Source organism: Egretta garzetta, unplaced genomic scaffold (genome assembly GCF_000687185.1).
Source record: "Egretta garzetta isolate BGI_Z169 unplaced genomic scaffold, ASM68718v1 scaffold112, whole genome shotgun sequence".
NCBI classification, from domain to species: Eukaryota; Metazoa; Chordata; class Aves; order Pelecaniformes; family Ardeidae; genus Egretta; species Egretta garzetta.
In genome coordinates this window covers 769378-782354 of record NW_009258884.1, presented here as the reverse complement: position 1 = coordinate 782354, position 12977 = coordinate 769378, and the positions used below count along the sequence as shown (strand labels likewise).

Genomic DNA, 12977 nt, shown 5'->3' with positions numbered 1-12977 from the left:
GGGGGAAACGGCCCGAAAACAGGTTTAAATAAAAAAAAAAAAAAAAAAACCAAAAAAAACCCCCAAAAAAATAAAATAGCCGAGTGCAACGCCGTGCAAGAGTGCAATGATTAAACAAATTGCTTAAAGTACATTAAAAAAAAAAAAAGTACATTAAAAAAACCGACCCCATCGGGCCTGTTCTGCAGCTCGCTTTTATCAAAACAAATTGCTTAAAGTACATTAAAAAAAAAAAGTACATTAAAAAAACTGACCCCATCGGGCCTGTTCTGCAGCTCGCTTTATCGTTTCTGTACATCCATAAAACCTGTTTGCTGTCGAGAGAAGCTACAGTTTGCAAAGAGAAAAAAATCAAGCTTGACGGAGACTTTTCGAGCAACTGCTCTCAGCTCGTGTTTACAGCCAGCTCTCGGTTAAACTTCGGAAGGGAACGGCCCTCCCGTGCCTGGAGTTATTATATAGTTAATTTTCTTTGAAACTATTTTTGTCTGCCTCTCTCTAAATAGGTGGTTTCTTAAGTGAGTGTTACTTAAAGGAAACCAATCTGTTTTTCAGGAAGGGCTGATGATGTCAGGCCTTTCAACTCCGCTTTCCCATAAGAATTCTTCTAGTAAAAGGAGTTTCGCTCTGGGAAATAGGGAAAAGTAACGTGAAAATATTTCAAGCATCTCGGACTGCGTGTTTATCAAACTTCTAGTTTTCTGCTTGGATGTTGATCGTGGGGTGATTGTAAGAAATGAAGGAAAAGCGAGAGAAAACCTTTTCGATTTTTCAAATTAAAAACGATTTTGCAATGGAAGATGTGCTAAACTATTTATAAAGAGCTAAACCCAAGTCTGAAAGCAATGCATAGGCAACAACATGCTTTTTCGTGATTCGGAACTGATGCACCCCATTCCAGCGGAGGTATGAAATCCGAAACAGAACCACCGTGTATTATGAACGGTCTTTTGGCAAAACTGCACCATCCGAACAAATACTTCAGTCCCCAACAAAATGACAAGAGAAATTTGGAGTATCGTGTTATTACTGCCTCTTTTCAGGAGGTGTGGATGTGTCGCTGTAGGTCCGACGTGTGCTGTGCTTACTGCATCGCTCGTTCCGACACCGGAAATTCCTGCAGTCAACAACCTCCGAGTAGAGCTGGAGAGACCTTAACTTACTGGTGGTGCAAGAAGTAATAATAACAACATACCGTAAATTTTAATTTGCAGAAGAAAAATAGTAAGAGTTATATAGAGCTTTCACTCTTCCAAGTAAAGCATTACGTTTTTAAAACTAAGTGCTCCTTGCTACTCACATGTAGGTGTCCTGAAGATAAGAGGGGATAAATGTGGACAATCAAGGCCATAGTTGTGTTTTAACTGCTCATCCATTAACCCACGCAGCGTACCTGGGAGACAGGTAAGTACCTCAACCCCCATTTTATACAAGTTAAAAGCTCACGTAAGGCCATGTTCTACCCTCACGTTCAGCCCCACAACCAACTGATGCCGTAAGAGTCTTTTAATAGCAAAAGCCCATAAAAGGATCCCAGCCTAACTCAAGATATTGCTCACAAGGCACCCTGGCAATCCAACGGAATGACAAAAATATAACCTCGCTGGATTAACAGACAGAATAACCCAAACAAAATCTGTGTTAGCAATTAAAGGTGCAAAGGAAATATCGCTTTATCATCCTCGATTTAAGAGTTTACTTCATTCTGCTAAAAAGAACAAAGCCAAACTATGATTCATTTGGAAATTAAACCATCCCCACCCCCAGCAAAGGCTTACACTATGTGGGTAAACAGCTCGTAGGGTATTCCGAACAAAATGTAAATAGCTTGCCTTGCTAATATATACATAGCAAACAGTTTCGTTTTGAAACTAGGAGTCAAAAAACAAGTGAGAAAAATATGACAAAGCCTGAACTCTGAAAATATTTACAAGAACAAAAGCTAATCACAAGTTAACATCAATAGGTTACAATTGCTAATCAAAGAAGAAGATAAAAAGCAAGGGCTTTGTTCACAGAATTCCGGCCTTTTGGCCTAAGGTTGCAGCAATGCTATTGTAACGCGAAAAAAATATTAGCAGAAGGATTAACAGCAGTTTTTCTAACTTAGGGCTTATCGAAACTTTTCTAGATTGCAAAGGGCGTAAAAGGAAAATCCTGGTGACACGACTCCACACAAAAAGCTCCTCCAGAAATAAAACCAGTTTACCCCAATCTTCCCTGAATCTGCCACTTCATCAACAATTTGTCCCGGTGTAATGGTGCTCTCTGGGACATGATCTCCAGTTTTATTTCCATTATAATCAGCTGCTTTTAGAGGGACGATTAAGGAAAGTAAGAGTTGTTCTTCTTGAAGAAAACTACAATCTTTGAGTAATTCCACGCACGGGGAACACAGAGATGATTATTCTTGTTACACAGCAGAAGCTGATAGACAAAATCAGCTGAATACCAAGTTACCAAGGGTCACAGAGTGAGTTAAAAGCGAAGAATTAAACCCAGAACTGCTCTTTTCTGTTCTGAGTCCTGTCACCAGATTGCCATAACTCCGCCAAACAACAATAATTTAACATTATAATCTGGTAAGGAGCTGTTACGATCTGAGTAAACACATCTTAGTTCACAAATTAAAATAATTACTGGTCTCTGGCTAATTCAGCTGCCACACACATGCAGCGTCCCTCCACTGAAAGTCACTGTGAACTTCTGGGTTTTTTTCCAAGTTGATGCTAAATGGCTTTTTATAAAAGGCATATAACATGGTTCAATATCCTGCCTGCCTCCAGCCAGGTAAACTAAAAGATTACTGAAATGAAAAAGCAAAAATAGTATTACTAAAAACATTACAATGTTTTACCAAATTGATTAAACCAAATGATTTGGTTTTTTTTTTTCTAAGATTCTTTTTGAAGACAACTCTGCTAACTCCTCCATACAATCCCCACAAATTCTCACGTGAAGGTTTGCAAGTTACCAACAGAGTCTTAGTACGTGTCCAACATCAAGTCCTTCTACATGGTGAGAAAGTGATGAGCACAATCTGCGTGAAGTTCTCCGGAAACCGAAGCTACCTTCCTGCCTTCATTCTCAGCACCCATGTGCCGCCTTCAAACGGAGCTAAATGTTTCAATAGAGCTCATTTTCAAGCAATGATGATTGAACAAAGATCTTGGGAAAAAATCGGAATTATTTATTATATTTCAAGACAGACATCTGAAAACGGAAACCTTAAAAACTCTTGAGACGCTCCCATAAATGCTGCTCCCTTTCTCTCAGTAACTCGTCCATGCGTGTCTTTCTCCTACCTAGAAAATCTGTCCACCACTGAGGATCCCAGAGCAAATGAAGCTGCTGTTTTTTCTTTAAAAAAATAAAAAAGTGTCAAATCTGTTCAAAACTTCAAACGTACCTAAGAGTACTGGAAAGGCAACAACTTACTGCAATTTCCCTTGACAGAAAACAGAATTGGTTGGATGAAAGCTGCACAAATTGATAGTTCCTTCCTCTCCTCTACATGATGTCAACAGTTAAAAGGGACTGGATGTGCCATCGTAAACCTTTACAGCACTCCCCAGCCTGTGTCAAGTCTGACGGGCTGAGCTGCTGTACAGGGATGAGAGAGGAATAGAATGGTAGATACACACACGTCTCCGAGGAGGAGGAAAGCACTGAGCACGTTTTGGGTGCCTTCCAGTGGCTCCAGGCAGCAGAGCACGGCTCCAGAACAGCTATCCGGAAAAAAGCCCAAAGAAAGGAGAAAATACAGAGGCTTCTTCTGAGACAACTCTGGTTCCCTTAATAATCAGCAAGTCATAAAAACGTTCCTTTGATTCAGAAATCCCACAAAGGTTCCCTCTATAGCAGCGAAGATGTTGACGATGACAGCACATAGCTGGGCATTCACCAGCACTTCTAATCCTACTTGTAATTAGGGAAGAGGAACGTTAGAGAATGTTCCTTGCCATTTTTAATACTCCTAGACTGGAAAAGGGTGGCTACCCCTACCAAACTGCTATTTAAACTTCCACTTCAGTGGAAGCTGTGACTTACTCTTAATAGAAAGGAGGGGTAAGGATGCAGCAAATCCTGAATCCAAAGCAAGCCGCTTCTAGGGCAGATCTCATCAAGGAGAAGGACAAAAAGAACAGCAAAGACAAAACCGAAGACGATGATGATTTTTGAACCTTTTTTAGAGGCTCCCCTTCATGTCCTTTTAGTTTCTCCAAAGCACAGCCACCACAGGAGTAGGATGTATTGATCAATTCTTACAGATTTTTTTTTTTTCCTTTGTACATTACTTATCACATTGCTCACACACACACACAAAGTGGACAAAAATCTGTGCCATCGACTTCACATTGCCTAATCTCCTCATCTCCCCTCAAACAGTATTTACTGTGGATATCCAGTTGCGCTTCATGATCATCGAGGCCGATGAGCAGTGAGGATTTTAGGAAACTGCATTTGAATATAGACCAGAATACTGACCATGTGCTAGATGGAAAAAAACTCAAAACCTAAAGACCCCCAAACTTTCACTTTAGAGTGGAAATTATTAACGCCTCTGTGATAGCACAGTTTACTTAAGTAAAGTTGCAAAACCAGAACTATCTTTCTGAAGTATTTATACCTTGGCTCATTCCTACAGTATCTGCATACATTACATATTTTTGCAGAATACCTGCAGCACCTTATTAAACGAAACTCATTTTTTAGTGGCCCAAACTACGTGGGCAAGTAGAATGAACCAAATCGGTTCTTGCAGTCTCCAGGGAAATCAATAGATCTGTTGTTCAGGCTGAGGCGTGAAGCTGGAACACTACGAAGATCTCTAAGCCAGCACCTCCAAAGGTATTTAGGAACCAAATCTTTTTGAGTCAGGCAGCTACGCAGCAGGAACAGAAACGGCTTAGGGGACATGGGCATTAAGGACTCAAGGGGAAAGGTTTCCTGACAATGTAAGGGGGAGGGAAAAAAGAAAAAAAAAAAAAAAAGAAAAAAAGAAAAAGAAAGAGATTTACCATGGAGCGGTGAGCCGGACGGGCTGCTCGACAAGCCTGGAACAGGGCTACAGCGTCCTCCTTGTTTAGACGTCAGCTCTTGCTCGATCTCTTCCAACCCTGCGCTCTTTTGGAATCGGCTCATGCGATTTACCACCCGGGGGGACATGTGTGTTCGGACACAGGGCTGGCCGCCGTAAGGATTGATAGGAAAAACATGGGAAGTGCCACGAAGCGTGCTGACCACAACCCAGCGACAGTCGTGGCTGAAGGAGATGTCTTGTACCTAGAAAAGAGAGGAGTGAAATGGGAACGTAGTCACCAACGTCCATGCATCTGACAGAGGAAACGGACGATCATGTTTTAAACAAAGACAAATCTTAACTGGAAAAGTGAATAAAACCCCCTAAGTTTAGGCAATAACTCGAATTTTTGCATATATACCAATGAACTTACTATTCAGTATATATTCAGTATACATTATACATATAAGCTGCAGTTATATACCCAGTTCCAAAGTTTGTGTACTTCTCAAAATATTCTGAGATTTTTCTTTTCAACAGGCCTGACCTTACGAAACCAAACCATGCTGCAAAGTACTACAGAAAGCCACAAGAGCTTGGTGTAATTTTCAAATAGAATTTAGTTCTAAAAAGAGTTGGGAAATCATTTCAATTACATGTTTTGTTATTTGCTTGTTTACTTTAATTTTTAGAGATTACCCAAAAAGGGGAAAAGGGAGGGATGAGAACAAGAGAGACATCTCACCACTGGGCCTAATTTTGACAAATACTGGCACTCAAAACTGTATTTTAAGTCAACAGAAATACCGTGTCCTACATAACAAACCAAAAATCAATGGCCACTATTTTCAAAAGTTGTCTGTAATGGTCTCTAATCGTGTTCCTATGGGTTTATCCCTCAGTGGAATTACCCTTCATCCAGGTACCCCTGGACCTGTGCTCTTTTTTGGTTTTAAAATTTTGTCAGGAAGAAACTGAACAGCTTTGGCCATTTCTCTCTATAAAACCATTCCGTTTTACACAGAATGATCCTTACTAATCAGCTATTAAAGTCTCAGGAAAAAAACCAGTTCGATTTCTTCTTATGCATGTGGGTACTTACCCACCGGTTCAGAAACGCAAGTCTTATTTTAGCTTAAAATGGTCGCTATTTTAGCTTAAAATGGCCAGTCTTGAAGCAAATATAAAAATACGGTTAAATATTTTCTACTACAGTTGCTCCTTGCATAGATCTCAGATACGAAGTCCAGAAGGATTTAATTCTCTTTTAAGTGTGCTTTACACAACGCTTTGATGGAAAGCAAATTCTTGTTCCTGAAGGAATGCTTTAAAAGAGAGATTAAAGTTTGTTGCCAACCCCGTTCTGGCAGACAACGCAAGAAAACAAGTAGTCTACGTTAAAATGATTTATCATAGGAAAAAAAAATCCTAAAACAATTCCTCCAAAAATGTTTTTAAAGGTAAAAGCTGACTAAAAAGAACCACGTAGGCAAGTGGGATTTAACACGGCAAACAAACATATAGACGAAGGATTAGTTTTCATTATATTATTAAACAGCATAAACTAAATAAAATTCTTGAAGATTTCACTGAAGCCAGTTTTACAATACACTAGGTACTCAAATTGGAGTAAACACTGATAAAATCTTGACAAATATTCCAGAAATGCACTCCAGCTATTCCAGACAAAAGCAGCAAGTATTCATCAAAGAGCAAGTTTCCAACTAAGCCCCGAAGCCTTTGAGATAAAAAAAAAAAAGGATTTAAGTCTTGTGACTTGTGACAAGATATCTGGCTGACAGACTGTCACGACCCAAAATGCTTCATCAACATTACACAGATAAACTAAAAAACAGCGCTACACACCTGCCCGTCTCTACAATTATGGCGACATACCCGAACGATCTGCTAATGATAGAGCCAAACCATCTCCCCCAGACCCGACAGCCTTTGCACTTTCGGTGATTCCGGTATTACTGACATTAAGTCACAGCACTTCAAGCTCCTAGTTTGTCTACAAAGTGTTTCACCTTAATAGATTGCTCAAAAAGGATTAGAGACCCCACAGGGATTAACGAGAGCCAAAAAAAGAAACCCCAAAGCCGTGGAGTCAGAGAAAATTATGGCACCAAGAGTGTTTCAATACTGGCTGTTTAAAGAGGCCATTGCTACCGGTCAACAGGGTACAAATTGCCATTCTCAGTTCCAACAGATCACCAATATAATAACTATATAATACAAATATACAATAGGCTGTTGGACTATCATTCCAACCCTATCAAAGGCCCTGTTTTCTCATTTCTAATCACACGAAGAATGGCCGTGTTCGGCGTTGGATGTGACCCCTCTGAACACATTGCTGTTTGCCAAATATTTGGTCTTCGTTTTAGATCCAGCTTTAAATTCCCATCCTGATCTCTAAAACCATCCTCAAGAAAACAGCTTTTCTGCTCCTTCCTCGCTGCCGTTCTGCCCGCTCGCCCTGTGCCGCCAGCACGAGCCGTTTGTGTCTTGCTCCGGAGTTTCACGCTCCGTGCAGAAGAGCGTTCTCCCCTGCAACCACAGCTATCTGGAAGGGACTTGACAAATCTCCCTGCTTACCGACACCTTCGAGCTGTATTTCCAGGACCAGCTCAGGCCGCCTGTGCCTCTTCAATCTCTTCCCTCCTGCACTTAACTGATTTCATAGCCAAACTCTTTAAATCCCTGCTTTCCCTCACATCTACCACTTACCCTCTCTTATCTTACGTTATTTGGTAGAGCATTTTTAGATGACATTTGCTATGAGATGATAGAGAAGAAAATTCAGATCTCACTGTACTGCCTAACAGCAAGGTATACGTTTCCATATTAATACCCAGCATTCAGTATGCATCCCTAGGATTATAGAATCATAGAATCATAGAATCACGGAATGGTTTGGGTGGGGGCAACCCCTGCCAGGGTTTCACCACCCTCGCTGTAAAGAATTTCTTCCTTAGATCCAGTCTAAACCTACCCTGGTTTAGTTTCAAGCCATCCCCCCTTGTCCTGTCCCAGCTGGCCCTACTAAAAAGATTTTCCCCATCTTTCCTCTGGGCCCCCTTTAGGTACTGAACAGCCGCACTCAGCTCTGCCCGCAGCCTTCTCTTCTCCAGGCTGAATAAAACACGTACAACAGCCCTGGCATATGACAACACAAGCCAAGAAACTGGGGAACAATCATTACAGGATGTTTTTTTCCTCAGTGTAAACATTCCGCAGAAAAAAAGTATTCCTGATCTTCAGGAAGAAAATTTGGAACGCCGTAATCTAAAACGTTCCTTTAAAATAACAATCGTAAACACGCGCTGCAGCTCGAGAGTGGGTATCGTGGGCACGACTGCTTCAAATGTGGCTGAAATGGGTTTTTAAGACTCAGTACTAACAAGGAAAAAAAAAGCGTTGACAGATGAGCGTGAAATGAATTAAGATTTGTGAGAATGCAGCTATGAAAGCCTACTCAGCAGTGACAAAAAAAGTATTTTGGGAGCTACCATTACACATGCAGCAATTCTGCCTAGCTCCTGCCAGTCTCAAACCCGGCCCCGCTGGTCTTTCGCAGCGCTGAGCAGCGGTACCACAGCAGCTCAGGGGGGTAATTCAGGGAATATTTCCCATTTCAAAGACATGCATTAAATACGTTCGTATCAAAACAGCACAAATCCATCCGTGCAATGCAAAGGACTCCGTAACTTTCCAGTCGACCTGGGAGAAGGCAGTGGACCAAGCTGAAAGGAAAACGCTCCTCACGGCAGGCTTAGAAATTACTTCCAAAAATCAGCTGCATGTGTCCATGAAAAAAAAAAAAAATATAAATTATCACATCAGCCTTGCTGTTATCCACCACACTGTTACTGTACATTACACAGAGTTCTTGCCTGCTTGCAGTATAAACAAACTGCACAGTGGCCCATTAGTGGTTTTCAAGTTTATGCTAAGCGTTGCAATTTATTGCTGTCCTTTAGGTTAATGTACTATTATTTCATGTATTTATAATATATTTCTGGATTTGTTGTTAATTATGATGTAATGTTTAGATACCAAAGATCAATCAAGACCCCATAGTGTTTACAGATATATGTTAATAAAGTACAAAGTACCCCAGATCTCTCATGATGCAAAGTTTATTCTATAGCTCAAGGTCAACATCAGATTTAATACTCATGTCTGTATTTCAGAATTTTATCTAGCTTCTTCTGTCTGGGCCAGTAAAGGAAATTATTGACCCACGATTTTGTTTAACTCGGGAACCCTTAAGATGTTTTAAATTGCAGTACTAAATATTTTTGTGGGAACGTCAGTGCTTTCTCCTAGCTTTACTCCCATTCCTTCCTAGTTTGTGAGTAGTTTAGTTACTTCAGCTTCAATGTACATCTCTTGCATATCCAAAAGTCTTGGTGAAAGCACTGGGTACTTCAAGGTCCTCATCAGAAACACCAAAACCTTTTCTGGCTCAAAGGAATGCACTTAAGACAACCACAGAATGTTCTAAGGATAACAGCGTGCATCCTCCATTTCACCCATCTAGAGCAGGTATCCTGCGGCGCCTGTTGTACTGAAAGTCTACAGAAATTCTGTCCATATTTTATAGATTCTTCAGCTTGCTCCACGAATCCTAATCAGTACTTGTCAAACCCCAAAGGGGTTTTGGCCGCCCAGGCACCTCTTATATTACTATCTACGACTGATTCTTCTCAGTATTAATATTGTAACTTTGTTGAGATAAAAATTCAATACCCTCACAAAATTATCAATACTCTTTTTGGAATCATGGACAAATGACTGTTTTCCTATCAGAGACAATTAAACAAGGTTTCAAATATTCTGGTAGGCTTTAGCATGGCTCAGAAAGAAATCATCCAGGGCTTCCATGGCAAGGAAATAGCAGTCTCAGAAAGGATTTCTTAACAGGTGCTGCGAAAGAAATTTCTCAATAAGCATGTGTTACACAGCGAGTCCTCCATCGTGTGCCTTCCTTCAGCTTCGTCGTTCCTCCCACCTTCCCCATTTGATTCTTGCGACTCTTTCCATCAAAGCACTCACTTCTAACCTCCAAAACTCCTTTTCACTCTTACACTTTTTTCTCCTGTTTTCCTTTAATTACTCTTCTCCTATGCATTTTTTAACTTCCACTATCCTATTTCCCGGTATTTCGAACACTAGGATGTAAAACCCTTCAGAAAACGGAATGCAAGTTGAGCTGCCATGTTCAGAGTCGGACCGGAGCGAGACAGCAGGGCAATGGAATACCTGGAGTCCTACAAGGACGTCTCATGTGCCAACGGCTCTACTGAAGATCAGCTTTCAAGCTGGTACAGAGCAAAAAATGATTCCTGATATTCTGAAAATCCAGAGGAAATCATCTGAACCGAAGGCTTCAAAGCTGACATACGTTCACTTATTCTATAGAGTGGAAATCTATGTAAGTTTTTGCTACCATTCTTTCCTTATTCCCACAGCTTCTCCAAATTTAAACACTGGGTTAATTAGAACATATTCACAAAATAAATCAAATTTAAAAATTCAAGCCAGAACTGAAAGAAAACGAAACAGAAGTAAGGGTAGCACGTAGAAAACTTATTTTAAAAGCAGCTGATTCAAATGGGACAGTCAGAGGAACGGCCGATTACCCGCGCAAGCCCACGGGACAGGCAGTGACCTTGTTCACCACTGCTCCTGGGAACGATGGGCAGCCCAGACCCAACCTCTGCATTTCAGGGCTTCTAAAAGTGAATATTGTACAAACTTGCTGCACAATGCTTAAATGTATGCTATCGCTTCTTTTCTTAGGAAGGGGAGGGAGCTTTACTAGGCTATCACAGGACCTCCCCAGGCAAATCCACTCCTGACGGTGTGCATAATGCAATCGTTAGAAACCAAAGCTCACAACGCTGAACCATGTATTTTCATAGTGATTATAAGAAACAACGATTAAAATGCATTTTGATGTTCCTAAGGCTCTTTTTTTTTTCCCCCTAGTGCCCCGTTCTCCGCTGTGGCGAGTTACACCAGGAGCAATGTGTAGATTCTTGTGATTTCACTGCATTAAATTAAACTTCAATAGCAAAGTGAAACAAGACTAAAGCGTGACTTAGCGTTACTACAACGGGAGCTTAACCCAGTTTCACGTCACAGAGAAAATACACCATTACCTGAAGGACGTGACTTAAGTATTTAATTATGCTGTGCAGGGAGATGGCAGAAATAAAAAAACAGTATCGTTAAACGAGAAAGAGCAGCAGTACTGAGGAGGCAAGGGTCAAAATAAATTAGAGAACTGGTCTGTATTTGAATGTTCTTGGTTGAGAAAATCAAGGAAATGATGTAGCAACAAACACAAATGAAAAAATAATAAAATCATGGGTTACACAATATGATTTATCAGACCCACACAGACCCAACTCCGTCTCCCTGAGTCGTCAAAACTGATTTCAGTTCTGTGTAAAGACAACAGCAGAATCTGGGCACAGTGAGACATTGGAGTGGGGTCCTTCAGCCAGAGGAGCTGCTCTCTATTAATCACTGAAATAACGCCGCTGCTTACAGCTCCGACCCCTCAGGACACTCAAGCTACTCCCAGTTGCAGCAGTTTCTTATTGTCTGCTTTCATCAAAGACTGATCAGCCTCCCTAAATCAATCTTTATTATTTCAATACTGTCCCCAGATTCTTTCACAGAAATAAGAAAACCTGTCTTGCAGAGATTACTTCAATAATGGCAACTACATATCAAAAGAGAGGAAGAAATTTCTATTAACCGTGGAGGTTTACATCAAACGCTTGTGAACTCTTCCAGTGTTTCCCTACCTGGACACAGTACGTGACACAACCTTGAACGGTCTCTAGGAAATCACGTCACAAAACCATTCATGCATTCCCTAGAAAAGCGTAAAATCGCACATGGTCTGTGGCAGCCCAGGCTGGAATGTTTTTATCATTCCCTCTGTTTGCCTCTGCTGACTGCAGTCGGCTATAACAGCAGTTTGAGAGTCAGAATAACAAAAGTCTGACAGCGTAAAAGATTAGAGAGGACCCTGGCCACCAGCCCACTGATGCTATCATGACGTTTATTTGTCCTAGGTGGAGATAATACTGTTTTCAGGGATTTTTTTTTTTTTTTCTGTTTACAACTTCAGATCAAAGAGAAGGGATCATCAGGTGACAGTCTAACTTTCATCTGCAAGTAAATGAGCTTCCTCGGTTCAGAACATGCTAAACCTTTATCGAAAACCTTCCAAAATGCTCTGGGGTAAAAATACGTGTGCAGTAAGTGTTGGCTTACAATGCAAGAACTGTAGCACATAAAAATGTACCCTTAACCAAACTGTGTACCACATACACAGGCACATTTTTTTCCCTTTACAGCCGAATTGTGCAAGCATGGATTCTCTGAGAGCTTCAGTTCTCTCTCTGGTATGGTTAGACACAGCCAGCGCTTGCGATGAACCTTCGCGGTGCAACACGGTGCATCAAGCAGACCGGGTTTTGTTCTCTTAAGTAAAAAAAAAAGAAAAAGAAAAAAGAAAAATCTAAAGCGTAAGTGGCACTTAAAGACTAAAAGATATTAATCCAATGAAACTGAAACGGTGACTTCTGTCTGAGTTGGCAGAACAGTAACGTCGAATGTTGTGACCTTGGGACTCGCATCACTCAAACCAGTAACGTACCCGAGCACTTCACATTCTTTCATGGCCGTTGTCCTCACAATTCCTATCTGAGACAGAGGTCCACTTCCCATCTTACCCCATCTTCATCCGAGTCACACAAAAAAGTCAGTGGCTCTATTAGAATCATAGAATCATAGAATGGTTTGGGTGGGAAGGGACCCCTAGAGGTCATCTAGTCCAACCCCCCTGCAGTGAGCAGGGACACCGCTAACTAGATCAGGTTGCTCAGAGCCCCGTCCAACCTGGCCTGGAATGCTTCCAGGGATG

The 12977-nt window shown here is 41.1% G+C and overlaps 1 protein-coding gene across 6 annotated transcripts in view; it reads right to left on the bottom strand.

Moving 5' to 3' along the window:
* BCAS3 (BCAS3 microtubule associated cell migration factor) overlaps positions 1-12977 on the bottom strand; it is a 384390-nt gene that overhangs the window by 254365 nt on the left and 117048 nt on the right. For all 6 annotated transcript variants that reach the window (XM_035889526.1, XM_009633926.2, XM_035889529.1 and 3 more), the window contains one exon: positions 5022-5286. In XM_035889526.1, the coding sequence (XP_035745419.1) occupies positions 5022-5286 (265 nt within the window). The remainder of the gene's footprint in view (positions 1-5021; positions 5287-12977) is intronic.